This window comes from Pararge aegeria, chromosome 20 (genome assembly GCF_905163445.1).
Source record: "Pararge aegeria chromosome 20, ilParAegt1.1, whole genome shotgun sequence".
In the NCBI taxonomy this organism is placed as follows: Eukaryota; Metazoa; Arthropoda; class Insecta; order Lepidoptera; family Nymphalidae; genus Pararge; species Pararge aegeria.
This window is the reverse complement of record NC_053199.1, coordinates 6,247,106-6,261,391: the sequence shown is the minus strand read 5'-3', so window position 1 is coordinate 6,261,391 and position 14,286 is coordinate 6,247,106. Positions and strand designations below refer to the sequence as shown.

Below are 14,286 nucleotides of genomic sequence, written 5' to 3'. Positions count from 1 at the left end.
CTGATAGACGTACCCGCAGATGGATCTGAGATTTCCCTTGAGACATGGACTATGAAGGGGCCTTTGTCATCCTTATCGTAACTTTCGGGGCCTTCTGCAAAGGAAGGATGCGTAAAAACAGTTTGGATCGACGGAACCGATTGTGATGACTCTGTTACAGTTTTTTTCTTGAATGTTACGCTAGCGGACTTTTCAGTGTCCACTGGGCGTTTTCTTGATGTTTGGCTAGACGCGCGAGGTGCATCCTCATTCGTGAAGATTCGAGACCCGTCAGGGTCTGGAGGCTCCGGAGGAGTATCTAGCTCCATCCCTATTAATATAAACACTCACCACCACCAAAACGGTTGTTAAAAAAAAAAACACAAAAATCGGCTACTTTTCACTAAAAACAACACCGAAAATCACTACACGTGTGTCGACCAAGGCCAACGCTGCGAAGTCCCCAGTTTTACAATTCAATTCATAATTAAAAATTAAAATCTAAAAAAACCACGTCCGCCAAATTCGAAGTTTCCCGCCAATCCCTTTGACAACTGTTTGTTGGTACTTGGTTTGATAGATTTGAAAACTGATGAGACGGCTCACAAACCTACAGCCAAGTTTCCTTTTTTTTTTTTTTTTTTTTTTTTTTAAGTATATAGTCAAGTGCTTGACTGCAATCACACCTGATGGTAAATGATGATGCAGCCTAAGATGAAGCGCGCTTGCCTAGAAGATGCCTATTCACTCTTGATTTGAAGGTACCCAGATTATAGGTATCAGGGAAGACGGAAGATGGGAGGGCATTCCAGGCCTTTGCGGTGCGGATCAGAAAGGAAGAAGCAAAACGCTTCGTACGTGTTGATGGTATTTCAACCACGTAACGGTGCAGATTCTTTCGGTGCCTCGCAGTTCGATGGTAGAAAGGAGATGGTTTGACCAAATCGAATAGCTCCTGAGCACACTCTCCGAAATGTATCTTGTAGAAAACAGCCAGACAAGCAACCTTGCGCCGGTGTTCAAGGCTTTGAAGTCTACTGACTACAAGGTCGTTGCCAATGAGTCTCCTAGCACGACGATCCACCGAATCCAAAGCATCGAGCTGGTACTTGGCAGAGCCATCCCATAAATGGCTGCAGTACTCCACGACCGAACCTGAGCTTGGTACAGGGTTAGAAGCTGTTCTGGCGTGAAGTAGCGCTTAACTTTGTTGAGGATGCCAAGTTTTTTGCCAGCAGTTTTAGCTTTGGACTCGATGCATTGTCCAAAGCTTAGATTGGACCAAATGCTGATACCTAGGAGCTCAATACTATTCGTGATTGGCACAGATACATTTCTGAAAGTCGGAGTTAGGGGGAACGGACTCCGTTTGGCGGAAAACAAACACGCTTGGGTTTTGGAAGCATTAAACTCTACCAGATTAGTGTCACCCCAATCGGACACCTCGCTTAAGGCCAGATTAACGCGTTCCACCAAGGCCTCTCTGAGCACAAGAGTTTCGTCTCCACTAGCTCGTGGACTGGACATGTATCTAACCGTCACAGTGCTGTCATCTGCATACCCAAAGATGCCGGGTTTTAACAGATCATTTATATGCAGCAGGAAGAGCGTAGCGGAAAGAACCGATCCCTGAGGGACACCAGCGTTGATGGCCATTAGGTCAGACGAGGACCCATCGACGACAACCCGAAAAAATCGTCCACTCAAGAAATCAGCGATCCAGTTGCAAAAACTAATGGGTAACCCGTAGGCTGGAAGCTTGTGCAGAAGACTTTCATGCCAGACACGGTCAAAAGCTTTCGATACATCGAGTGAAACGGCGAGCGCTTCACCGTGCTTATCCATGGCTTCACCCCAGATGTGCGTGGCATACACTAAAAGATCCCCTGTTGACCGATTTAGTCGAAAACCGTACTGACGGTCTGACAGGAGTTCGTTGTTTTCTAGGTATGCCAGAAGTCTGTTATTAAGTACACGCTCCAGACTTTTACATAATAAAGAGGTGATAGCAATTGGTCTGTAGTTAGATGGGTATGGGTATGGTGGTTCCTGTAAAAGTTTCATGGTTGCATGGTAGACGGAGAACGATCAATAACTCAGAAGTCCCAGGTATTGAGCGTATTTAATCTGTGGTACCTTTTGACTTTGAGGATAAATTTAGTCTGTGGTAAAAACCAAAAAGAAATGAGAAAGAATTCCTAAAAAACAAATATAATAAAACCAATTTTAGTTAGAATCAGAAAAATGTAAATTGGGAATTAGTTAGAGTGTATTTACTGTTTGTTTATTATAAGTGTAAGAAGATAAGGCTACGATATGGAAGAAGATAAATTGGCGTTTGTGGAGAAAATAATAAAAGACGTACAAAATGTTTTGACGAAACTGTCTGAGCTGTAAGTATTGCAAATATTAATTGGCAATATTTCAATATAGAACAATTCTTTAAAGTATTGCGCAAATATTTTTCAGATACGCTTTTGATGTGGTTCCCATGGACAATAATTATCAGAACAAATCACCTGTTCTGTATTTAGAAAATTGTTTAGGACTGGAGTCTTGGTGTGTAAAACATGTCTACATGTATTGTTATTCGGAGCTTATGGACAAATATTGTATCAAACCCAACCGCAAATCAAGAAAAATACCCTTTAGCTGTGAAAGATTGATTAAACTACTCAATGTGACCCTGCTGCTCAACCCAGAGATCAACTCCTTATGGAATAAAAGACGAGAAATGACTCTGCAGTCATTGTTGGATAGGACTGGGGAACTACATTTTGCTCGGCTGGTGTTATCAAGGAAACCAAAATGTAATGAAGCCTTTTCTTATAGAAGATGGCTTTTAGAGCCAATATTGCAAGGTAACTTATCTAATTCCAAAATTACTTTACCTTCTTTTTAATTTCGTCATTATCTTGTCTAGCCTGCCCATTGAAAGGGCCAATAACCATTTTATTGCATTAAAATGGAGTAAATTCTGTAGTACTCATTTGTGCTGTTTGTTTCACAAAGTTTTCCATGGACAAGTATAGCACTTTTGTAGATCTTTTAATTTAGTTCAGACATTTATATACTGGTGCCAATTCTACTGTACTCTAAAATAAACTTGAAAAGTTTAATAATTGTGCTATCCTTTTTTCAAGATACAGAGATACAACAGCACTACTTTTGACAGACCTTCTAAATTAGTTTTAGATAAGAGATTTGATACAACAGAATTGGTACCATGGTGCAACATAATAAAAATTATTTATATAATATTTATTATATGATTTAATATAAATAGCACTATCCTTCCCAGAGGATACAGGGTGATAATGACAGTAACTCAACTTAGACAGGGTAATTTAGATTAGTTCAGAAATATCTGTTCACTGTTATTACCTGCACTGTTATTAACTGCACATGACTATCCTGGATCATTATCTGTGGTACTTATTATCTTAGAATAATATATGAACCTACCCAGCATAACTAAAATTACAAATTTTACTGGAGCAGATTTGATTCAAGTTTTGTAATGTGCTGTTAAATTGAAAATTTCAAATATATAAAATCAAAACATTTTAATTCAAAAGAAATTTATCTGCAAGAATATTTAAATATAAATTAAAAACAAAAAATTAGTTTTTGTTGGTTACACTAAGTTGGCATTAACAGCTCCAATTGTTATAACTTCTAACAATTCTTAAAATTCTAAAGATTCTTAAACCTTATAATGATGTTGAAAATGAGAAATGTACTGAGTTTCTTGTCAGCTTTTTCTAGGTAGAATCTGCCGGTGGTAGAGTCACTACAAACAGACTGGCTTGACATTGAAAAGTGCTCATACCATAAGGCTACATATCATAAGGCTACACGAAATCAATGAATTTTGAATTTGATTATGTCTTTTTTAATTTCAGATAATGCTCTGTCAGTGGAAGTTATTGGAAGCTTAGTAAATGATGAAATTATGATTTGCAACCTAGCTTCTGACAAAAGCCCTAACAACTATCACAGTTGGAATCATCGTACATGGCTGCTAAACAGACTTAAAACAATGAAATCAAATTTTGATTTAGATGCTCAGTTCATAAAAGAATACCATCTGGCAGAGAAGTGGACATCCGAACATGTGTCAGATTTTAGTTGTTTTCATTACTATCAGTTTTGCATAAAAAATATATGTAGTTTTAGTAATGAATCATGGAGAAGGCTCCGAAGTTCACTCAACATACATTTAATAAAGGTGCTCCTAAATATTATAGAACCAAGTTTGCCTAAGCAGCTAATAATTGATGAATCAGACACTAACTATCCCGAGGAAAGCTTAATAAAGCAGTTACTTGCCTATACTAACAAGAATTGTAAATGTGTTGTAGATTTTGTAAAACTATTTAGAAAAATAGAAATATTATTTCATTCTTTAGTAATAAATGATGAGTTAGTAAGATTTTATAAACATCATGAAACGTTGTGGTACCACAGAAGATTTATATTGCATGAAATATTTCTAGTCATGTATGAACATTTTGGTCTTGTTAGACATAATGGTTCCCTCATAAAGAAGATTTGCACGATTTGTAATTTTGACGACCTAAGGCAAATGCAAGCCAAGATAGTTAAATATGACAGTAATCATGTCTATTCGAGTTCCTTTTTCAAGATTGTGTTGTCGCACGAGAAAACATTTATAGAAGAGCGACGGTCAGATGGTGACAACTATGCAGATAAACACGAAAAATATTTAAAATATGTAGAAGGTCTCAGTAATGTTATATAAGTGGTTTGTAAAAGCATATTTTATACTGACACCATTTAATACTTTCATATTTCGAAATTAATTAATGCAAACTTTTCCAATTTTCTATGATGGTAGATTTATAATACAATATTTTCATTCACTTGTCTTAAAATGTATATTTTGTAGTCAATACTTTTTCGTGTGGTTTGTTTTGGAAATATTAAAAATATATTTATAATATTTATATTCATAAAGAATATCTTTATTTATTTAACATGTGTTAAAACACAACAAGTTTTATAATATAAATAATATTATAAAACTTGTTGTTTTTGTCTTTAAAGCACACCTAACACAAAAAATATTGCAAAGATCATTTACCTAAGACAAGTTAGAAAAAATAGATTATAGATTATATAGAATAAATAAAACAATCTGACTATGCTGCACTTCGATAATTGTATGGAATCTATATTAGTTTATAAATGTATAAAATACTCGATATAATTAAGTTATTATTAACTATGATTTAATTTTCAATATTGTAAAAAAGACATGTAAAGACAGATAAGTTAATAAAAACACGCGTATTGAGTTGACCCTCAAAAAAAGAGGATAGATATTTTTTCTGACATAATTTTTATTGGTTTCAATGCAAAATGTAGAATTGTGAGTGTGCTTGAAGAAATGTGAGTGTGTGGTAATTATAGGTGCCAAATATTTTGGTGTAATTAGAATATGCTAGTTTGTATGTTGTAATTATTTTTGAAATCTTATTTTCCATATCACGATGCCAAACTTTGTTGAGAGATTTTTATTTAGGCCATCCAAGAGTCGCGAAGATGTTATGTTACCACTCTCTCACTCTCTCTCTATTATATTACCACATACAGGTCTATCTGAAAGGAGTTCTCGTTTCTCAGCCCAACAAAGCTGTAGGCGAGGTTTTTATTAGTAGTACATCAATAGTTTTTGATACCCAGCTATACACAGTTTCAGAAAGTAACTACTTTAACTAAGTTTGTTGGACTGTTAGGCCCAAAGTAGTTTCTGGCTCAGTGTTTTGGTGCTCAAAAGCTTTAGTTATTCTAGAGATATTACGAAAATTCTGAAAATTATTAAATACTAGGTATTCGGTCGAATGATTATTCAATCAATTCACAAAACAACACACAAATGAATTTATTAAAATCACAAATAAAATCATAAAGAAGCAAGCATTGTTATTATGAATGAAAACCATTTTCAGCATTTCTCGATAGCAATTAACATGCACTTACGCTTTTTCTTAAGAACTACATATTTCTCTAAAAATAGCCTATCAGCACTTATATGCGAACAGGCTGTAGATAAATCTTAGCAAATTTTTAAACATTATGGAGAACTCTCAGGTATACAGGTTTCCTCACGATGCTTTTCTTCACCGTTGAAGCAAGTGATATTTTAATTGCTTAAAACGAACATAACTTACGACGACTTAACGAGTTGCGTTTTTTAAATAAATAGTGCAATTTTGTTAAGTTTTGGCCGCCTGCAAAATATTTTGCAAACATTCTGCCATGTCCTCGGCCGAAGTTCCGCATATTAGGCCATGATCTCGACGGAAGCTCCGAATGTTCGGTCATGCTCTCGGCCGAATATTCGGTATTCGGTAAAAAAACTTTCCGTTACATGTCTACTAGTCTATCCTGGGAAAGAATTTTGATAGAAATAAAAATGGAGATTTGGCTCAACCTACTATTCTGAACGCACCAAAAACGAGTAAAATCTAATGCGACATTTGTTAGTTACCAAGATTGTATGAATTGACCTACCTATTGCACGAGTTTAGATAAAGAGTAGGTAGCTTATCTATTACGTACACGTACACCCACGTGGTATGAGCTAGTTGTAGATTTTTGCTAGATTAACAGAGTTTATGAATTGATAAGTTTTGATATTATCAAAGATTCAATAAAATTAAGAGCTATTTTAAATAATATATAAATTAATATTATAATATTTATTTTATCGAGTGTAATGTTTTCCTCGATTAAAAATATACTTTGAAATAAATATATAATTTAGGATTTATTGAATTTTTATTTCTTTATTAAATTTTATTTATACATGAATATAATTCCAATTAGAAAACACATAATAATAATTACAAACTAACCCAGCTTTTGGGTCACCAGACGTCAAGACCAATTTTTGGGACACGATGTTAGTAAAATTTTTCGCGTCCGAAGACCGTGGGCTGCAAAAACGTAGTCATTACAAATACCGGAGTATTTACAGCGATTAAGCATTTGAGCATTTATTTAGAATCGTTACATTCGAGTTCTTATGATTTCTCAACATAAATTGGCGAAAGGTAAAGGCTGTTTCATATTAGTCGGCATTGGACGCGAGCCGTATCCTGTTCTTCCGAGTTTCGCGTTAATATTGGAAAGAGAGACTCACTCGGGATAAAATGAATAAGAAGTATGGATTTAGACTCATGTTACGGCGTCAACTTATGTCAACTTATGGCGTGGATAAATTTATATTTAAGAGATACTAGACAGTGACAGAGTTAATATTTATTTATTTATTTATTTACTAATGAATATCTACGTAGCATGATCTTAAATACATTCGAGCATGAGTATATACGGAGCAGGCTTCACAAATGTTCAATATTGAGAGAGTAACTAAGACGTATTGTTATATTTTCGTCCGGTGTTGTATGAATCATCCTTTATTCATTAGGTCTACTTTGCAACGCGTCCTACCGTCTCGCGTAGCATATCTAAAGCGTAGCTACTCGTAGATCTTATTACTGAATGCAACACTTTATTGAGATTGTAAGTTGTTCATACGTTTTTATTTTTGCATTATGCCTATAGTTGGGTACGGTAACTAGAAACAGTAAGTTTTTAAAGATGAATCATTAACAAAAATTAACTAGGTTGTCAGAATCTTGTATGTATTTAAGTAAACGATTCTTTAAGATTTTGTATTATGTCAATTATGTAAGCAAATTTAACTGATTCTCTTACATAATTGACTAAGTAAATGAATAAAATTTAAGTTTGTATTAAAATGAAACGGCGAAGACGTAAATCGTAATCATGATTTTTTTATTCATTTTGTTTATATGCCCATATAGTACCGACTCCATATTATGTTACGTACAATGTGTGTAAATTGTATACGCAACACGCGGTATTATGGCAATCGGGCCCGTTCAATCTGGGTCAGGAGGCTCGCATAACGGGAGTAACGCTGGTAGCACCCACAACTTCCTAACAATCGATTAATGTTTTAACGCTCATGAACTGATTTTGTGTTCTCCTTGTTTGTTATAAGGTCGTAAATAGAACGTGTATTTCTAATGTATAATACTTTGCAAGAATCGTGTCGTTGTGACGTCACAAGTGTCGCGCGGACTTTGGATCGATATCCGCGTTGAGTTCGACTGATTTCGCGGAAAGTCGGAAAGGACGAGTGACGCTGACTCCACGTGCGAATTGCGTAACAAAGTTAGCACAACAATTCATTGATAAAGATTATTTGTGTAACTATGCTGTTCATAATTACTGTGCATCGTATCTATTTTGGTGCTATACAGGCGCCCTCTATTGCAATTTATACGAATTCTGCATTCTGCATTTCTAAATAGCAATAACCTTTAGTTCTACGATGTAAAATGTAGTTAAGCTTAGAATAAAGATTTTTTTCATAAGACTAATACTATTTATAAAATAAAACATATTTAAATGTAGTTAGTATATATTAATACTTTTAACGAACATCACATTAAGAGCTTAGTATTTGGATATTCTACTGGAAATTAAAATACGAGTACATGAATATAGATTTTTTTAGAATTGATTTTTGTAGTGCTGATTCAAAAATATCCGGCTACCTGAAAGAGAGATTCGCTTACGCAGCAAAAAACGTGACCGAGAAACACTAGGAAGCTCAGATTTCTAAAAAACGCCTTCTTTTAGTACCTACTAGTACCTTGAGTTTTTTGTGAGTACCAGAGCTTGTCCTGGGAAGTACTTCCGCCATGCTTAGTTCTGCCGCCAAGCAGCATTTATGTCCTAGGCTCAAGAGCATGGTTGCCGGTGTAAATAAGGCTTAACTACGCATCTCGTTGATGGGTAAGTACTGCGCATCACTTAGTAGTAGGTAACTAAGTGTTTTCTGCGAAAGGTGAATCCGTTACAAGAGATGGTTTTCCTCTTACCATGATGTAGGCGATCGGCTTGGTCCGATTTCAATCTTCGATTCGAATCTATATAAAAATCACCTCTCTTGTAAAATAGGAGGGCTGATCTCAGGGGTAACATTCCGTTTTCGTGTGCATTGCTGTGAGGCTTTTCGCGCTCACGTCACGTAGGATTCTATATCCAGAATTTTTGGGATTCAAGTTTTTTTGTTGCTTGGCGTAACTTAGCATTCAAATCCATGATCAATGCCAATGAACAATTAAAGACTCATCACACACTGCGCACGCGTTCTAAATCTCCATTTTTTCCTCTCCCTACTTTTATGACATTATGCAAAACAATTGGAAGACAGAATGATCTCGTTAGCCCCACTGGGTCCTAGACGCTTGTCTGCGAAAAGAATTTTCGAATATATAAGCTTGGCACACGCGTAAAAATGCCGCTTAAAGAAGGTAGCGTGGTTGGTTTACCCCATTTATTCAGGGCTGAAGCGTGGTTCTTACCTTTACTTCGATTCAGTGTCTTAGACTCCAAAAATTCCGCTCACTTTCTAGACTCTAAACCACGCTGCTCTTTTCCTAGCTGTGAACATTTTAGACAAAATAAGACCGGTGCCAGACTTTCTACCTGCCGGCATTTGCTTTTATCACCCTGTAAAGTTTAATGGTGCTTTCACATCATAAGATTTTTACAGACATTGCGGGTAGCGGTTGCGACTAGACAGACCAAGTACCTACTAAAGTATAATTAGAGCGTGTCTCGAGTACTCCTAGAGTCATTCTATGCAGCTTAGCAAGTGTGGCATCTCTTAATAATGATTATGTAGGAAAGTTTTCACTATTTCCAAGAATGTCTTTGCATCGGGAACGTAATGCAATAGGTACATACATATGCAATATACAAAAGGCTTAAGAAGCGAAGTATGAGCAAGATAGCTTAATTCATTTTCATGGATCAAGAAGCCAATAACCCTCGTTATCTGTGTGGAAAAGTAAACTATAACAATTTTTTAATATCAACTTTTAATTAAGCGATTTAAACAGAACTGAAGTTATGTAAATCAAGATAGGAACTAATACATAAGTAGGTATATTATGACTTTAATTTGGGACCATTTATACCTAATCTTAAATATCCAAATGCTAAAATCTTAATTAAATATAAAACGTATTGACAAAGATTGGCCGTGTCACTACTAAGCGTTATGGTACTAAGTATTTCGCGTAGGAACTGATTAGGGGTATCGGTATAATGTAACTGCCATACCCTTAACAGGATAGCCCGCAACCATCAGACTGCATCATAACACACCACCAGGTGAGATTGCAGTTGAGGACTTACTTGTATGAAAAAATAAATTATACGGAAAAGTAATTAAAGTCTTAAAAAGTCAAAGCGCTATGTGGTTTCGTTTGTAAATTGCGTTTTATATTGCTTTCTTTCTTTGTCAAATCTTTGCAACCGGCACTTTATGGATACAGACAAAGCACTATTATAAACTTCACTGCCGGGTTCGCGTGCTATTGGAAAGTAAACTCCTTTTGAGTAGCTAAAATACTCGTATCAAGCACGCAGAAGCAGATGTTATGACTGTACTAAAGAGTTACACTAAGATTCATTTGAGGAATCATTGCCGGGTACAAGGTTTTTTTTACTAAGAAATCTATACAATGGACAGTTTCGTTTAGCATATATATCTACAGGATATAAGACATTTTTGGGGTAGGCCGTGCGTTTATGCATGTGTGAATTACCTCATGTGCAGTACAGTGCAGTAATTAACTGGTTAAATCAGTGGCACCATTTGTTGAAAATAAAATAAATATTTGCCGTTTCAACAGATCTTGTAAAGTAGTTCAAAATAATTTTCACAAGAGTTCAAACCCTGCAAACAGTAAGTCGCAAAGCATAAGTTTTAACAACGTGTTAAAACACGTTTATTACAGCGAGGTTGCTAAACAGTTGATGTATTTCTTAATGCCAAGGTTGTTTGGAAGCTCACCGCTACGCTTTCATCTCTCGCGAGACCGAATAATGATTGTAAATTGTTAAATGTCGATGTTGGAAAAGAGCAACTGCTTTGTTTCTTACGTTGTCTTCTCGGTAGAATCTGCCTTCCGAACTGGTGATAGAGTAACTACAAACCAACAATACAAACGTACTTAGGCGTGCTTGAATAAAAAAAAATATATTGAGTATGATGGGAAGTATATGGAAACAATTGCTATACCTACTACTTAGGTAATTATAAACGAAACGATTAACTCTAAACAACTATATACTTATTATTTATATTTAATAAAAAGAAGTATGCTTGTCAACGTATATAAATAAAGGAGTTTGAAACGAATTCCCTTCTGTTAAGCAAAAGTAAGATCCTGGGAGGGTATTTCGTAAATTATAAAATTCTTTATTTTCACTAGTCTTGTCTGGTGGAAAGCCTCGATCGTGGCTAGTTATGAACTCGGCAAAAACGAGCTGCCAAGTGATTTAGCGTTCCGGTACGATGACGCGTAGAAACACATTAAGGGTAGGATGTGTTTAATATAACCGCCATACGCCTAACAGGTTGAACCGTTACCATCTTAGGTTGGATCATCACCACCAAGTAAGATTGCAAACAATAGCTTGGGTACTTGTAGTGAAATAAAAAATAACATGAGTTTCGTAGGCTCTTGTGCTTTTCTTCAGCTATCAAAACAATAAGATTTAATGAATATTATAAAGCACAATACTCTGTTATTAAGTCAAATAACTTTCTCAGGTCCACAGCTTTCTAAATATGTGCAATTCTTTTTTAATCCATGAAAGGCTAACTTTCCCAGACACCTGCAACTTTAATAAATTTTCCAGCCATACGAAGTCGGGGCGGGCTATTTATTCCTTATTACATAAAAGTAGGAACCGTGTTGCTAGGAGAATATATGGGTCGGTACTCGGTATAAAAATTTTCGCTAAGTTTGTCACTTAAAGATTTCCGTATCTGTCTACCGATATAACTGCAACAGTAACAGGAGTAGGCCAGTGCAATAATTGCATCCAGTTTAACCGGGTCCGATCGATGTGAGGGTATTTACCTCGCCGGGCGAAAATAATCCGGGTGCCGGTGATGTCAGACGACGTCCCCAGTGCGCCTGCGTACTGGACGTGAACGTAAAAATGTGTGGATGCGCTTTCGAAGCCTTATTACTACTCGAGCTGATACGACGAGCTTTCGTCGTGTCCCGAGCCGTGGTGGCGCGGTCGCGTGTGTTGTTCGCCTAGCTGGGATATTCGAGTGAGCTTTGTGTGTGCGCACTAGTGCGGGATTGTGATGAGTGGTGCCGCGGGCAGACGCGCCGGCCGGCGGAGGCATGTCCTGCGGTTTGTAGGTTGATGGCTCGGCGTAGAGCAGCCGGGCGTCAGTCGGTCGCCGGGCCGCGCAGAGCCGGGCGCGCGTGTGCTAGATATGGCGCCCCGCGGCGGCCGGTGAGGCGCCGGCCCCGCCGACCGCCTCGGGTCGACGGGCCAGCCAGGCCAGACGGACATACGTCCCACCATGTCCTTGCTCAGCGTCACAGGTGTGTAACGTTTTCGCGCCACTTTCGATGAACCTCCTGCGCTTTGTGTTTTCGTCTCACGCAATCATTCCCGGTCGTTATGGACGCGTATACTGCACAAAGCCTACGTTTTAGGGTGCCGTTACGACAATTACTCCATTAGTAATTAAAGTTTACGTATTGATGCTTTCAGATCAATACGTAAACTTTAATTACATCTCGAAGTAAATTATTATGACATTCTCATCAGAACATATTTCATTATATTTTTCTAAATCTATAAACTAAATAACACAGAAAAGTGTTATTTAGTTCAAGTGTTTAGTCATTATCTTTTATGCGTCAATAGCGATATCCCATATCAAAGTTTGATCACTTTTATGCACAAAAAATATTAAACTTGTATCTATCTACCTATCTCTATCTACCTATACACGTGCCGAACCTAATTTATTAATAACCTAATAACACATTTTAAACCTAAATAAGCTGAGTTATGGAATTGTCTATTAATAGAACAACATGTCGGTAACTGTTGTAACTTTTAGCTTAGTTAGATTTATGAATGATATGAGTATTGTTTTGATTTAACCGCATATAGTTTGCTTAGATTTATTTTCGTAATAAAAATATGGAAAGTAGCCTATATGAATTTTTCAATCTAAAATTATATTCATGCAAAAGAAATAGGCCTACCCAGTGCAGTTGTTAGAAGTGTCCTCAAGCCAGAAACTTAACAAAAATACGATTTTTATGATAAATTAGCTAAGTAAACGATAATAAACTAAAAGCCAGTAGCATCGTGCATTGCATCAATAAAGTTTACCTCACGTTTCCCACGTGAAGATTGAACATCGTCTATGAAATAAGGCCGGTCATTGTACATCCTTTCATCCTTTCAGTAGAGCGCATCAACACTTACATAAATAGGTTGTTCGTGAGTCTACATTCAATGAATTCCCTATTTAATGCGGATGGAAAACGAGATCTCGGCCGATAAAGTTTCATAGAATTTCGCTGACCTAGCCTACTTGGTACTTACAGCTATTTCAGTAAATTTTACCACCGTGCGCTTTTTAGAATTTGTCACTACGAACTCTTTCTTATTCATAAAAATGTATTATAAACAGTGATTAATTCGTGCACATTCTGTTGTGCACAAATCTACAACCTGGATTATGTTCAATGCCGACATTTTTAGACTTACACAATTTAATTCTGTATTATTTATATTTGTTTGGGTTCTACTGAATTGTTACTATTGTCAGTCGTTAAAGAAATAATATGATTTTTCGAATGTGCTTTTCAATGAAATATTTATAAATAGTATATATACCTACGAAAAACATACCGTGAAAAATCGATATTGTTTGATGTTATTCTTTATTTCAGTAATAAGGTCATCGTCGTTTATGTACCCGTCACTTTATCGATAGTAAAATATGCATCGGAGTTGAACGACCCACAAGCAAATAGGAATATAATTCCTATAATATATTCCTCTAACTTGTTAGGCGTTTACCGAAAACCCGCAGTGCATAGTATTACCCTGAAAGCAATCTAAATATTACAATAAACAAGGTTCAGTTTCCTCTATCACAATCAAATAGTAGGTTGGAAAATTGCTACGTTATTCGGTGCATTTACGAATAACGGCTAGCTTCCATTCCTAATTAATTGAGGCTTACATTTTGTACCTTAATTAATTATAAAATAGTATTATGCAATTAAACGATTACCGCTGATATTGTTCTCAATTTATCCAATTCATTTGTTTATATCGACGCAATTATTTTTTAACTCTACAAATAATATGGAAGGGGATTACAGGTTCTGAAAC

General features: G+C 36.2%; 2 protein-coding genes across 2 annotated transcripts in view; both read left to right on the top strand.

The window, feature by feature from the left end:
- The first annotated feature begins 2,125 nt into the window (after window positions 1-2,125).
- LOC120632801 (protein prenyltransferase alpha subunit repeat-containing protein 1) lies at window positions 2,126-4,904 on the top strand. The gene is made up of 3 exons (XM_039902812.1): window positions 2,126-2,372; window positions 2,449-2,840; window positions 3,885-4,904. Exons 1-3 carry the CDS (start codon window positions 2,296-2,298, stop codon window positions 4,742-4,744), a joined length of 1,329 nt encoding a protein of 442 aa, XP_039758746.1. The 5' UTR covers window positions 2,126-2,295; the 3' UTR covers window positions 4,745-4,904.
- Window positions 4,905-12,325: 7,421 nt separating this feature from the next.
- The window catches only part of LOC120632871, a 137,387-nt gene continuing 135,426 nt past the window's right edge, over window positions 12,326-14,286 (top strand). The window contains exon 1 of the mRNA XM_039902910.1: window positions 12,326-12,467. Coding sequence (XP_039758844.1) covers window positions 12,446-12,467 — 22 coding nt within the window. The 5' untranslated portion in view covers window positions 12,326-12,445. The remainder of the gene's footprint in view (window positions 12,468-14,286) is intronic.

Excerpts from the sequence above, each read along its gene's own strand:
- LOC120632801 (XM_039902812.1), top strand. The coding sequence starts at position 2,296 with ATGGAAGAAGATAAATTGGCGTTTGTGGAGAAAATAATAAAAGACGTA. Across the intron at positions 2,373-2,448 it reads TTGACGAAACTGTCTGAGCT|ATACGCTTTTGATGTGGTTC; the intron begins GTAAGTATTGCA and ends AATATTTTTCAG. Across the intron at positions 2,841-3,884 it reads TTTAGAGCCAATATTGCAAG|ATAATGCTCTGTCAGTGGAA; the intron begins GTAACTTATCTA and ends TTTTAATTTCAG.